At 37.0% G+C, this 15,169-nt stretch overlaps 1 protein-coding gene across 1 annotated transcript; it reads right to left on the minus strand.

Moving 5' to 3' along the window:
• Positions 1 to 731: 731 nt before the first annotated feature.
• LOC114350429 (uncharacterized) lies at positions 732 to 10,524 on the minus strand. The gene is made up of 8 exons (XM_028301241.1): positions 10,468 to 10,524; positions 8,046 to 8,405; positions 6,078 to 6,152; positions 5,601 to 5,747; positions 4,335 to 4,448; positions 3,732 to 3,854; positions 1,099 to 3,531; positions 732 to 877 (listed from the first exon to the last, which is right to left on the minus strand). The coding sequence occupies exons 1-8, from the start codon at positions 10,487 to 10,489 to the stop codon at positions 732 to 734; spliced, it is 3,420 nt and encodes a 1,139-aa protein (XP_028157042.1). The 5' UTR covers positions 10,490 to 10,524.
• Between the last annotated feature and the right edge of the window lie 4,645 nt (positions 10,525 to 15,169).

Below are 15,169 nucleotides of genomic sequence, written 5' to 3' on the forward strand. Positions count from 1 at the left end.
GTAGGGTAAGCTTGCAAGTATTTAAAATTCAATCCTGTCATCTCCCATTCCTTTCCAACATGTGCACTTTTGCTATGGCCGTCTTTATCTTTCGCCGCGGTCTTCGAAAGTGCAACTCATACAGCGGACATCGTCCTCTTACAATTTTGCGCCTACGCTGAGACAGACGTATCCTTATTTTGTGCGTGACCGATATTATCGATTTTGTGCAAGACAGCTGTCTGAAGTACACTAATTTGTCAAGTGCTTACAGCCCTTGTTTACTTTGTGATTTGTGACTGACAAGACCTGAAGAGTACCAGACGAAGATATTATTGGTAAGTGCATGTTGCCCTTCCAAATTTCCTATCGCCATTTTCTTGATTTTCTTCGTCCCAGTTCAGTATTTGCAAGCTTATAAGTGCACATGTTTCCCTTTCATTCCTGTCGCTATTTTCTTGATTTTCTTCGTCCTAGTTCAGTATTTGCAAGCTTACAACTGCGTTCTTTATTTAGACATCTGTTTAGGCATCCGCAGAAATACAGTCCACTAAATATATCGAAAACCTGGCCTAATAGGTCTTAAACCATTTATAACTTTAACCGCCATCTTATTTCAAACACCCAAATAATGTAGGATTTAGGCGTTTAGATAGGTACGAGTAGCTAGTGTGGATTATTCTGACGCTGGTCAATAAAACAAGGTATTCTTATAAAACATTTATCAAAAACGTATAAAAATACAAAAACTTTTATGATCTCATGTTCTTCAAGTTAGTAAGCTGCTTCAACCAGATATCCTGGTTGAGCCACTGCAGTTGACTCTGGCCCCTTGGCTCTTGGAACTGCACCACGGGCTCTTTGGTGAGAATTGATGACCTTCTGCCTGACGTTAGCACTGAAATGTGAAATTAAGAGATTATTCAGGCTGCAGCGATGTTTTCTATGTAAGATTATGATGGAGAAAGTCTACCTGGAGAAGAACTACCTATATTAGAGTTATGAGAAATGGAAATCCTGTTAACAAATTCAATTCACTGGAAATTACCGCGTCATGGTGGGACTCATTTGTCGTGTCAATATAGTATTTTTATTGTAACAAAGTTATGAATCAAATACCTGTTTTCTTATCAGCTGGCGGCTGATCGTTAGTTTTCTGTTTCTGGGACACAATGATTTTATACAGTTCTCTTGCTATAGTATAATTACCGCTCTCTAGATACACCAAAATCTTTTTAGCAATAGAATAATTCATATCACTCTCAAGATCTACGTTTTTGGATTCTTTAATTTTGATGAACAATTCCATTCGGTTCTTGATCAACTGGTTAATGATAGAATCTCTAGACAATTTAACATTTTTCCTTTCATACGATGGTTTTATATCTAAAAGTTTCATAGAGTGTTTCTGAACATATTTTTCTTTAAGATTATTTACTATTTTAGCCGAACTTTCCTGTTGTGTGTTGCTTTTCACTTTTAATTCATTAATATTTTTAGCAATTCTTTCGTTCAGATTTAGATTTGTTGCTGAATTGTCTATAAAATCTTTCAATTCAGTTTTCTTATCTACAGGTATATTTTCCAAGTTGAACAAAGAGTTATCAATATCCTCTAGGACACTTATGTATTGTTTGACATCTTCTGATAGAGTTTTGAGCAAAACTAATCGCTCTGATGGCGGCACTCCGTTCATTAAAGCATCATTTTTGTAGGTTTTTGAAGTTGATTCAATTTTGTCTACTAGATTTTTAAGTTCTTCAAAGGTTTTGGGCTCTTGAATTTCTAAGTGGCGTCTAGCGCTCTGTTTATTTTTGTTATCAAAGTTTTTGATAATTCTTTCCCAAACGACAGCTGATTTCGGTCTTTCACCGGTTATGACGTTGCTTCTGCGAGTTTGGGTTGACATCAGGTCCTGTTTCAAAGCATGAAATATCGCTGTTACTTTATCAACTGGTGATACAGTACTTGCTTTGCTTTTCGATGACTTTTTCTGTACATTTTGATCAGCATTGAGCATATTATAAATACAAGGTAACGCATCTACAATGCTTATGTTATTTGTAGGATGGCCTTTAGCATTTTGAATTTCAATCAAATCATCAATAATATTTTTGAGATGAGCTTTGAGTTTCTGTTTAGTATTCGCTAGCTTCGTCGAGATTTCAGTTGTAGTAGTAATTTTAGTCGTAGTTCTTTCGGAGGTGATGGTGGTTTCTGGTTTACTTGTCGTTGTTAAGTTGGAACTCCGTACATTTGATTTATTTTCCGGTTCAAGAAGTTTCAGCAAATCAACAAAAGACTTAATTTTGAAAAATTCGGAGAGATTTAATAATATATCCCCTTCTGTTTTGGTTATAGGACTCTGTTTGCCTTCCTTTAAATGTTCTAGAATACAGTTGGGGTTTCTCTTTACCGTAGATAAATAATCAAATATAAGTTTGTCTTTAGATGTCAAATCTGAACCATCTACATCAATATTATACAGATGTTTCAATGTGGCTGCTATTTCGTTGTTGTTTTTGAAAACATTTTGGTTCCGTATGTTTTTTGCCATTTTTTTACTCTTTTTAGGTGGCATCAATAGTTTTGTGATTTTTTCTAAAATTGTACCAAAAATATTTAGTGATGAAGCTTCATCTTTTGATAAACTTAGCTCCGTAGGTATTTTGGTCTTATTAGCTTTTCTTTTGACATTTCCACTATTACTTTTTGATTTCTGTTTCAAATTATTCAAATTTTGTTGAACTTTTTGAAACTTATTAATCAGACTTAATACATTATTTATCTTAGTAATTGCTTCTGTAGCAACCTCAGAGTTGTTTTCTGAACTAGGTTCTTTATTGTCAACATTATCACTATCATGAGGCTTTTCAGTTGTTCCCTCTTCGTTTGAACCATTTATTGCCCTTAAAATTCCCTTTGATTTTTCCATTTTCTCACAGAGCGTCACATTTTTGAGAGTCTTGTCCTTATCAATAGCCTCTGATAATTGTTCTAAAGCACTTTTTAAGAAGTTCTCTTGTCTCAAATTCAATGGTTCTTTAAACAAATTTAGTAAATCAGATATTTTTTCGTGTTTTAATACTTCGGTCTCCACTGAATCTTCCCCAGAATCTCTCTCCATATTCCAAAGTTTGTTTAAAAGATTACCAGCAATGAAAGCCATTGCTGTAAGCGTATCGTTTTCTGGTGTGAAGGTAATGTTGGACATGATTTTAGCGTGTTCATCTCCTATTATTTCTTGGCCGAATTTTAGCTCATTGACGACTAGCTTGGACAGATCTTTATCCTTTTGTTTTTGGGTGTGATTGCCGATTATTGTGAGAATCTTGTTATGACTTAATGATTCGAACTGGTCTTCATGCTGGACCGCATCTATTTTGTTATCTGCAATATGAGGGTCATTGGGTTCGTTGTACTCTATGTGCAATGAACTCTGAGACACATTGTCACTCAACACACCGGTCCTGCGAGATATTTTTGGAGAGATAACGCCGTCAACTTTGTGCGCTTGGAGAGTCCCTGATACATTCCCGAGCTTCAAAGTATCTGAAAATATACATAAAGATATACAATATTTTGCTTATAGAAATGTATCACAATGCACAAATAGTATTGTCTTAATGACAGTGTTTTTTCACATCACTAAGTAGTTAATTACAATGAAACTTCGTTATTATCACCATATTTGTCAAGTACTACAGGCTAGTTTAGCTTCATATCAAAAGGATCATATAAAATTTACATACCTTCATTTATTTCATCAACAGTGTGAAAAAATTTGACTGCATCCGTATTGTTAGCATTATCAATTGATCTTTTGTTGCGCAACAAACTTGCTATGCTTGACTCCAAACTCTTTGGCCCAAAACCTGAAATTCCTTACCCTCATTAATTAAAAGAATTATTCTCATAATAATCAGAAACACAATCTTACCATATTCCTTTAGGTTTTAAGGGAAGTGAAAGAAATATTAGACTTTCGTGCAATATGTGCTGTATTTTATAGAAAATGCGTGCATCGTGGTTTATTTAGGAACGGCAATGATATAACCTGAAAGCAGTTAAATCATAATTTATTTTACTAGTGAAATCTCAAAAAGTCCTTTAAAGTTCAGTAACAGAGAAAAGGTTGTAGCAGCGAGTGCAGCGACAGTGACGTATAGAATGTAAGTGCATACTGTGGGCCACAGTTCCAGCTTCCCATTTCCATTTTTCTCTCGCTCTCATCAAATGATGATTCTTTGCGATAAAACGAGAAGACATGACCGGAATTGCGTAGCTGGAACTGTGCCCGATAATACACAGAATTATTGTAAAAACAGAAGATAGTTTTGAATCTTCTTTCTTACCTAAAAGAAGATCGCTATCCTTTTCTGGAGGACGAGGCACGAAGGATGTCTTGGAGTTACCCTTGGCTGCTCCCGGAATATACATGTTATTCGGATTGTAATTATTACTCATTCCTGTAAAAAATATCATCATATTTAATTTTTCAGACATTTTAAGAATGTTCGATATAATATCTTTTCATATAATAAGTCCTTTTGATGGAACTTGTTTCCAAAATCAGCAATGTTATCCTACACTAAGTACTTTATCAAATTCAATACTATTGACGCAAGTTCTCTTTAGGTAGATAATTAAGATTTCATTTCTTTCACTGTAGAGCAGTGGTTCTTAACCGGTGTCCGCGGACCACTGGTGGTCCCTGGAGGCATTCCAAGTGGTCCACGATGTGCACTTGCACACCTTGGTCAAAACCACTTTTAACTGATTTTTGCAGTGAAACTGGTTTTGACCGATTATGAGGTGGTCCCTGACAAGACAGAAATTTGGTAAAATGGTCTCATAACTTAAAGGTTAAGAACCACTGCTGAGAGTAAGGTCACTGTCACATGCTAGTGGTGAAGATAGTGGCGCCAACTACACTCGACGTCAAATAAATCGCACCTCCCGCGACAAGCATTTTCAAACGTATGCATCCCCACTTCCCACCAATATTGGTACCATTTAAAAGCCTAGTTCTAACCTTCATTTCATTAAAGGAAAGGTTTTTACCCCAAAAATGTGTCTTTAGAAGAATCCAGAGTCACTTCTTCAAAAAATATGTAGTTACGCTAGAGCCAACTTTTATGGCTATAAAACTGTTAAGTTGGGTTTAATTGCTATCCATCTGTTAAAAAGGACACGTGAAATCATTATTTGGTTTTATAACCATAAAAATTGGTCTAATTGATCCCACAGGTGGGCCCAAAGTGAGGTATTTTTTCAAGTCACATTTATGGTATATGTTAATCATTTATTAAGAAATTAAATGTGTTTTTCTTTAAGGATATTTATTGGGCTTTCAAATAACACCAATATTGTTGGGGTACCATGATTGTGTCAGAAGAAAATCGTTAAAGTTCGCGTCGCGGAAGGTGCGGTTTATTTGATGTTGAGTATAGTATGCGCCAACATTTGCACTCACTATCCTCTCCCTCTTGCCCACTGTCCAATAAAAAACCAGGATGGCGCCACGATGAGTAGGGTCACGTCAATCACAACTCAATCACCAGTGTTTCCAACTGTTAAGTACACCTAGCCCTCATTGAGAAAACAAAGGAAATACTAACTGTATTGGATCTCGTTGAGCACGTCATCTATGCTAGAGTCCTCGAGCTGGTACTCGGATTCTTTCTCGGGGCACTCCTGGACGTCGGTACATGACCATGTGGCGTCGGCCAGGCATAAGCATTTGACACAGCCTTTGCATCGGTTCTCTGAAATCATAGGTAGGTTATTACAACCCAATAACTACAATTTAATACAAAGATCTACTTCATCTCTAAAAATGAATGGTCTATCGTTGTGAGATTTTCACTCGAAAGCACCTCAACTATCTGTCGTCAGCTTAACGACCCGAAATCAATATGGGAACGACTGTTCAGTCCCAATTAGTCTTTAAAATAAAAATTATCCATATGAACACCAAAAACCCTAACCATTGAGGGCTAAGTTAGACACTGGAGAAAGTTAAACTGTCATTATGTAAGTACGAAAATGAGGAACAAATTGGTAATCATACTTAAATTGGAAAACAATGTTCTTACCTGAAGTACAGTCAGTGTATTCTGATATGAAAGGAACACACGACGTCGACTCGTCGTAATTGGTGTCGCTGCCCACTGAAATACCAACACACACTTATAATAATTCATGTTACACTTAATTTTCTTAATAATTTAACTAAGAACTTTCGTTAAAGTAGCGATCACACGAGACTTGTGACTTCAATGATAAGACATCTGTCTGAAAAATTCCTCCGACAACCCAAAGGTGCTTTTCTTCATACGTTGAGGTTGGTGGCTCTACTAACAGGCATGTCATGTGATCGCTCTCTACATATGAATTGAATCATGAAAATATCATCATCATCATCTCAGCTATAGGACGTCCACTGCTGAACATAGGCCTCCCCCAATGCTTTCCATGTTACCCGGTTGGTAGCGGCCTGCATGAAATATGAAAATATAAAATTTAGAAATAAACATTCTTGAAACTCACCTCAGAATGAAGCTGGTATTTCTTAACCTAATTATAATTACGTAAATAACTTAAAAATACTAAGAGTGCATTCATGGTGAATTCGGTGCAGCTGAAAGTAATGTGCATGTGCCAATTTAAACTGTGATAAATAAGGTTAAAAATAATTTAAAATGTATGTGCAAAATAATAGCCTACGACGAATAATATTAATAATGTAGACACGAACACTTTTACAGATTGAACACTTTATTTCGAAACAACACTGTTTGAGTAAAAAAATATAAAAACAATCACTCTTCACGTTCACACACAAGAGAAAGCCGTATCATTTCCAATATGCTTTTCAAAACAATGATTTTGATCTGAAGATCCACAAAATCATTAATCTCTCTCAGTTTAACAAAATTTCGAAATCTTCATCATCAACATCTCTCTTCTTCTCAGCTTCAACTTCTAATCATTGTTGACGACGAAATCAGCGTAGTCTCCACCAGGTCCACCTCCTAACAGATTCTCCTTCGGCACCTTCCTTCTCATTTGCCTGAGCTTGCTCCTCACGCTGCTGTGGATGTTTCTTCGGTGGCCGTCCGGGTGGCTGCAGCACAACGTATCGCCTCCTGCAACAACCAATCTTCATTTACCAGGAGAACATGAACTTCCAGAACAAATCAATTTAGTTTCAAAATTAAGTGACCATGATTGGCTGCAGAAGGCGATATATTGAAGACTTGGCAGCATTTCAAGAAATTTATTTCACACTGACACATTTTATAATTATAATATGTATTCACATAGGTACACTAAATATCACTAACTTATAAAACACTATCACAGACAATATTGCTATCGAATACCTAAGTATATGTGATTAAAACAGCCCAAAAAGCAACAAGAAACAAAACTGGCCCCAAAGTGCAACCCTGCGGCACCCTACCCGCTGTCCTCAAGTCGTACAGCCCATCGTCCATCGTCCTCCTCAGTCTCCACGACAGCTGCCTAAAGTACGTCGGCCTGTCTTCATTGAAGAGCTTTGTGTACATGTCTCTGGACGCGTCCTCTTCTCTGATGGTTCTGTAGTATTCGCAGAACCAAGTGTCCCGTTTGATGCAGCCAACTCCTCGGCCGTGGACGGCGCAGACGCAGTAGAAGCACACGTCTTTGTTGGAGTAGTCTAGCAGAGACTCGACGTCAGACGCGACGTCAATGTCGGTGTCGTTTGCGGTGACAGAGTTGCTGTAGTAAGAGACTCCTCGTCTGCACTTCGCTTTCGCTTCGTACGGGATCTCATCGTTGTGCCATAGGTAATCTGTTTTAGTTGAAAATTATTTCATTGACAGCTACTTGTACATGAGTATAATACATATAATTTACATTTGAGATAGACTCACTCAACATGTGCCTAAAATATTGACAAGCTTATTGAATACAACTTTATTTCATAATATTGACGAAACTCGTTTTTAGGGTTTTGAAACTTCATAATGCCATGAAAATTTCAGCTACACCGATTCCGCCCTGTATCCTAGACGAACCTCTCCTAATTCTGTACGCCAAAGTCCTTTTGTGGTCGAAAGGCACGTTGTTATGGAACTGCTCCATCAACGTGCTCATCCTGAGGCACTCATTGACATTCATCGCTGGTCTTCCGCTGCAGTACTCATCCTTGCCTTCCACTGAGCAGACACACACTTTACAGTAATCCTCTTTGATCTTGGTGTTCATATGAGACCGCAGAGCGTTGCCGAAATCTTCATCCTCGTCGTCTGATGAGTTTACTTCCACAGGTTCAGCCGGTTTTTCAATGAGCTTGATGATGGTACGACCAGGAACGCATTTAAGGTCATTTTCCTCAAGTTCATCTTCCTTCGGCCAGATGTGGTTGAAGTAAAAGTCTAAAAAAGTTTGGAATTCGGAGCAGCGTTAGACCAAGTAAAAATTAAATACCTATCCTATTCTTAATTTTGAGCTTTATTTTGCTACAATGACTTTTGCGAGGGTTACAAATCTATTTTGCCTAATACACTAAGGCTGGGTCGCACCATCTTACTTTAACTTTGACAAACGTCAAAAATCTGTCAAACTCCATACAAAAACCACCGGTTATCGTTAAAGTTATGGTCAAAGTTAGGTGGTGCAACTCACCCTAAGTATACAAAATACTTGAACGATATACTTGACAAACGATTGCAAAGAACAAGACTTTTGTAGATAGCAAAGAAGATTAAACAAATAAGACAAATCTTTGCGGTAGATTTTATTGAATATAAAAAGTACAAAAATTAAACTTACGTTACATTTAAAAAAATAAAATTCTTTAGTGATCATCGCTAATCGGAAAATAAGTCCGATAGAACAGAAGAATCAGAATCAGTTGATTCTGGGTTTCTATAGGAAGGAATCAACACAGCTGGTATTGGGGTAGATGATTTCTCATAGTATTTATTATACTTCCTCAAAACCGACAGGATCTCGAATTTAGCATCAACTTTTAACGTTTTTGGTATCGCTTCAAAGTCTTCGAGTAGTGACATCAAGAAATGCCTAGCAGGGTCTATCTTTTTGTCTTCTTTGGCCTTGCTTACTTTTTTGTCGATATCATTATGAAGCTTATTACTTAGGACTTCAAATAACGATTCTTCATCAGCTGTCTTGTTATTTTCATATCTTAAACCCCTTCGACCGTCTTCGGGCTTTTTGTTATGATTTTCTTCTTGTGAGATCACGTTGGCCGGTGCTTCGTCATGAAAATCAACAGACTTTGTAGCGAACAGTGGTGTCAGAAGTGAAAGTATGTCGTAAATCACAATTTTCTTGTGATTTTCGATGTTTCTAGCGGTTCTCTTTTTATTTTTCTCGTTGTTGCAATCTCGTTCGCTCTTAAACTTTTTTTGAAGTTGTGCCACTAGAAAAAGAATTACTTCATTAGCTATTTCAATTAAAATAATGTGTTTTTAAATATGATTAGTATTATACATGTGTGTGTACATACCAGACTCTTCTTCAGTATTTTTGTCGTCTAAATAATAATTCTTGAAGACTTTGTCCCACGCACTGAGTTTTCCAACTTTTTTCCTGTGATCTTTACTTCTGTGGCTCCAGACGTCTGGGCGTGATTCAATTTCTATAAAGAAAAGAACCACGCCTGAATGTTTGTTTCATATCACTCGCGGAAATGGAAAACGTTGCCACAAAAACTTTAAGCGCACGTAACAATGTTCATTCTTGATTCTCTCTTGCTACAGTATAATTTTTTTTTAGTTTTTATTTTCAAACTGTTAAATAATATCTTTTTTCTATCCAGTCAGGATTTTTTAAAGTTGTTTACATTGTAAATTGTTTGTGTAGTTAAAAATAGTATATCTAAGGTGACATTGCTAAACAATTCCTTTAATCAAAGTTGTCATTCTTTCGTTGTTCACAAATCTCACAATAACAATAACGATTTTAAAACTCGGAGAACATTATCATTTGACTTGTTAAATGATTACCTACTTCTTTATCGTTATTTTGATATGATTATGTACAATTCAAATTCTCTTTATTATTACCATTCTATTCTACGAGTTTACTAAATTCTATTTACTAAAAGAAATATTTAATGATAAATACCTACTCTAAATTAATTTATGATTAAAATTTTTATCACACTTTTAACAGCTTAGGCTATAGCCTACATGTAGGTAGTATTTCTTTCTAGTAAGTACAGTGAGCGTCAAATAGTTCTTGACACCCAAAATAGCAAAAGTTCGCAACACGTCTTTGTTACAATAGGAATAAGGTTATGTTGTCTACTTCTTGGCCACTTTGGGTCTCACGATTTATCTGACGCAGACTGTACCTACATAAAGTTCGAAAAATAAAAACTGTTTTAACTGATCTATAGTGTCCGTTTGTCATCAACTTCTTCATTTTCCAAACTGGAGATGCCCTTGCCAAACTAGACATTAGACGAACCTGCTTCCACCTGGTACACCATGATGAGCACGAGGGCAGCCAGCACGATCCACTTGAGTTCCATGGTGCAGTGAGATGCTGACCATCTGCGCGTGCGCGTTTTATAGCTTCAAGCTCGGATGCAAGCGTTGATGCATTGTTTGCAGGTTCGGGGACGGATTTAGGGGAAAAATTAGAATATTCTAGATTTTTGAAAGAAAGAAAATAACTCAGCAAAAGACATACACAGACAATTTAGAAATTTAACAAACAGGAAAAGAAGTTGCCAAAAAGGTCCCCCACTCAGTATTAGCTTGACGGCATAGCTGCCAAACACTGAGTTTCAGTGGGTACCTTGTTTTTCTAAATACAATTTATGTAGAGTGAGAGGTTAGTTGTAAATCTAACTGTAATATTGTGTATCATAGTCGGAAATAAAAACTAGCATAGTAGAATCTTTGATTTTAAGAGCCACCATAGAGAGAGTCACCCATAAAGTTCTGTTAAAACTCAATAGGAACGACTGAAGGTGAACTCATCGAAGTAAAGTAAGTAGAGCTAGTTATTGTTCGTTCGTTCGTTCGTTTCAGCCGAAAGACGTCCACTGCTGGACAAAGGCCTCTCCCAAGGATTTCCATAAAGGCCGGTCCTGCGCCGCTCGCATCCAGGCACCTCCCGCGACCTTAACCAGATCGTCGGTCCACCAACTGTTATATGACCAACTAGTTATTGTATGGCATTTTAATTAAAAACAGAAACATCATATCCCTAACTCTGTGTATTCGTTAATCAAGTTTATCTCACTAATGAGCTTCCGGGTGGATTTTAAACTTATCTAAGTACTAACATTGTAATAATGCTTTACATAAAATATTTTATTCTATCGCATTAGGTTAGTTAGTTAGTTAGTTTTGCAGGGCAATGGAATACCGCACTTAGCCACATGATTGGGCCATTGTGCGCGATTTGTGGTTTATCTTCCGACTCCAACCACCCCAGATCCCCCCAGAAGGCGAGCAGCCCGTCTAGGCTGCTGCAGGCCTCCTGTAGCGACGATGGTGATCGAAGAAATTGCGCAAAGAAATTCCACCAGCCCCCTTCCATCACCGAGAAACCAGACGAAGGTTAGCGTACCGTACCTACATTGTCGACATTCCACCAGCTCGCACTAAGCGTTTCGATGACTCCTTTATAAAACAGCTAGGGACTGGAACTCGCTGCCTGCTGCTATCTTTCCTGAACACTATAATCCAGGCCTTTTCAAGGCGAGAGTGAATAGGCACTTACAGGGCAGATAATATTTACCATCCTAGACTGCATCTTACTTAACACCAGGCACGATTGCGGTCAAATTGTCCTGCATAAAAAAAACTAGGTCAGTCCATGCGATAGGAGCCCTTCAACCTTTCCCTGAACGAACAAATCGCTCTATGGAGTTGTTTTTGACATGTATAAAGTGTCGCAGTATGCGCGACTGTACTACTAAAATGTTACACATAACCAAATACATCTCTGTGTTCTAAGACTGAGGTACACAATGTCAATGGATGAAATAAGAAAACGTATAATCCTTATCGCTGCACCTGACTGCCTACATAATCATACTACTCGGTCCACACAATCAAATTACGTCCATCTTCTGTTAATTTGGACCTAGAAGGAATGTAAGAAACATTAAAAAATTAATAGTCAAAATACTAAAAACACGCTTTTAATTACTGTACTGAAAGGCCAGACTCCACCATCAGGACCCTGGACATCATCTAGCACTAAAGTGCTCGAAAAGATAATTCCAATATACCCAAACTCGATGCGATTCCGCCGTTTCGTTTAGGAGTTCCTATGGCCACCTTCCTTTCCCATCATCAGACCACCTCGATGGTACCATAATATTGTGTTGTCATCTATAATCTACTTATAATTGAAAAGTTTCATGATGATACAAGAATTATTAGAAGTGCGTGTAATTCAGATTCTTAGATTCCATTACATAGTTACATACACGATGACCTAATAAAAGCGTGTTAAAAATTAGAAAATTTCACGTGAGATTACAGGGAGGGAGGGCGTCGAGGCAAATCTCACGATATCTCACTAAAAGGGGGAGGGGCATCCAAAAATCCGTAGTATGATTTGGTAAGACTTTACCAACTTAAAAGGCTGTTATCACGCAGATCAAGCTTGACGGTTAAATGAAAACTAATATCACAAAAATAGTAATGTATTACAAAACTTGGTAACTATTATTTACATTATTGTTTACAATTCACATGATTTATGCTCGATCAATGAATAAGACTAACTAATCAATAAAAAATTAAATTGTTCATACTTAAACCTATATAAGTAAGCCTTAAGTACTTATTTTAGATATTTTAGTACTGATTTTAAAGTCTTTGGCTTTCGTTATAATGTCATCTATTTTTATCACCAGACACACAGTATTTTCATTTAAAATCAATTTAGTGCCTACATTCCCATTGAACATAACATTTGAACAAAACTGGATATTTTTCTGGAATATAATAACTTATCATCAGCGAACCAAGTAAAGCTCATAGCAGACTTATCAACTCGGAAAGGGATCAACGCTGTATCGCCTTTTGCGCGCTGTCCATTGCGAGGCGAGGTGTTTACGTTACGGTACGGATAAGTGCGCATTGCAATATGGAGTTTCATACACAGAATACTGACCGGCGAGCGGAGAAACGGCGGCGTTAGCCTAGGCGCAGACCATCGGATTTTTCGTCGGCCGATAGTTTAGTCGGGCAGTTGATCAGTATGAGCATGTATGGAAGTGCGCACATAGGGTTTCTGCTCGAGCTTTCTCGAACTCGAGAAAACTCGAGAAATTTGGCTTCATTCGAGACGAGAAAAAAATTACCGGAGCTCGAGAATTCTCGAGTTTCGATTTTGAAGCTTTAATATTCTTGAAAGCCTATTTTCTTAGACAAAAGTAAGATTTTAATTATTTAATAGGTTAATGTTGCGTTTAGACTGGCCTAGTCTTTCCTTTTTTTAACTAATTTGATTTGCAAGTAATGATCTTAACCGAAACTAATAATAATCACCTACGAGTATGCTATATTTTATTATGTTTGTATAACTGACTGATTTAAAGACTGAAAATTTTTTGTTAACTATCTGTTAATTTAGGTACTCGTAAATACGTTTATTCAAGTCGTTATCTTTAAGTTTAAAAATTTATTTAAATGTTTTTTTTTTGTAAATGCAGGTTTATTATCGTAATTTTTCAATTAATTTGGACTTGTGTTCTTTGGAAAACAAGTGATTCAATTGGAGCTCCAGATATTTATGGTTATTAATCCTTAAAGTACACGCGACTTTGTGACTTTTGTTCCTTTAGTTAATTACTAAGTTATAATTATTATCCTACTAATATTATAAATGCGAAAGTTTGTGTGGATGTCTGGATGTTTGTTACTCTTTCACGCAAAAACTACTGAACGGATTTTGTTGAAACTTTACAGTATCATTGATTATAACCCAGACACATTATAACATTAATAAAAACCCGTGTTTTTATTAAATTTCAACTAGGGCATGTAATATCGGAAGGTTTTCAATTCCGATATTGGATTCCGATATTAGATCTCAATATCGGAATTCCGATATTAATATCGGAATTGAGTTCATGTGCTATAAAATTAATATTTGGTTATATTCGTAAGAATTCTGGATTGTTTACAATAAAATAATGATTTTAATCAAAATCTTTAATTTGGTACAAAACAGCATAAAATTGAAGTATTTTAAAACTATTTTTACGTTATGGGTATCCATTGCATTAATTTGGTTTTTTATGTGACAAGAGGCAAACGAGCAGACGGATCACCTGATAATGAATGGTTACTGATAATGAGCCTATATGGACTAGCAAATAATTAAAGTGTTTTTGTAAAATCACAGATATCAAACGAACTTTTTTACTCCTTCATTATTACCCTGTTTTATGTTGGCGGAACGAATTAGAGTCATTCAATCACGTGTTACAAAAATTTTAAAGAGTGGTAAAAAACTTAAATATGCTTGTAATTTGTTCCTTTTTGATTATCGATGTACAACTCACAAAACCACGAGCCATCATCATCATCATGTCAGCCATAGGACGTCCACTGCTGAACACAGGCTCCGATGCTGATTTTCACAATGGCCGGTTGGTGGCGGCCTGCATCCAGCGCCTTCCTGCTACCTTTATGAGGTCGTCGGTCCACCTTGTGGTTATGAGTCCTACGCTGCGCTTTCCGGTACGTGGCCTCCACTTCAGAACCTTGCTGCCTCATCGTCCGTCTGTTTTGCGTACTAAGGCAGAACCGTTGGAAGACCTTATCACAATGCTCGAAGACCTTAATCGAGTTTCCCAACAGGTAGGCCTTCGGATGAATATGGAAAAAACGAAGCTTATGTCGAATGTCCATGTTGCTCCTTACCCAGTTTCGGTTAGGAGCTCGATTCTCGAGATTGTTGACAAGTAAGTATGTCTATCTCGGACAAACGATCAGCTAGGTAGTTAGATGCAATTTCGAGAAAGAGGTAAATCGTCGAATACGAAGACGAAAGTCTTCAATTAGTGTGTGTTACCAGTGATGATATACGGCTCGAAAACGTGGCCTTTGAATATAGGGCACAACGTGCTATGGAGAGGGATAAGCTTGGTGTTTCTTTACGAGATCTAATCAGAAATGAGGAGCTCCGTAAACTA

This window comes from Ostrinia furnacalis, unplaced genomic scaffold (assembly GCF_004193835.3).
Source record: "Ostrinia furnacalis isolate ACB-3 unplaced genomic scaffold, ASM419383v2 OfSCF0890, whole genome shotgun sequence".
Taxonomy (NCBI): domain Eukaryota; kingdom Metazoa; phylum Arthropoda; class Insecta; order Lepidoptera; family Crambidae; genus Ostrinia; species Ostrinia furnacalis.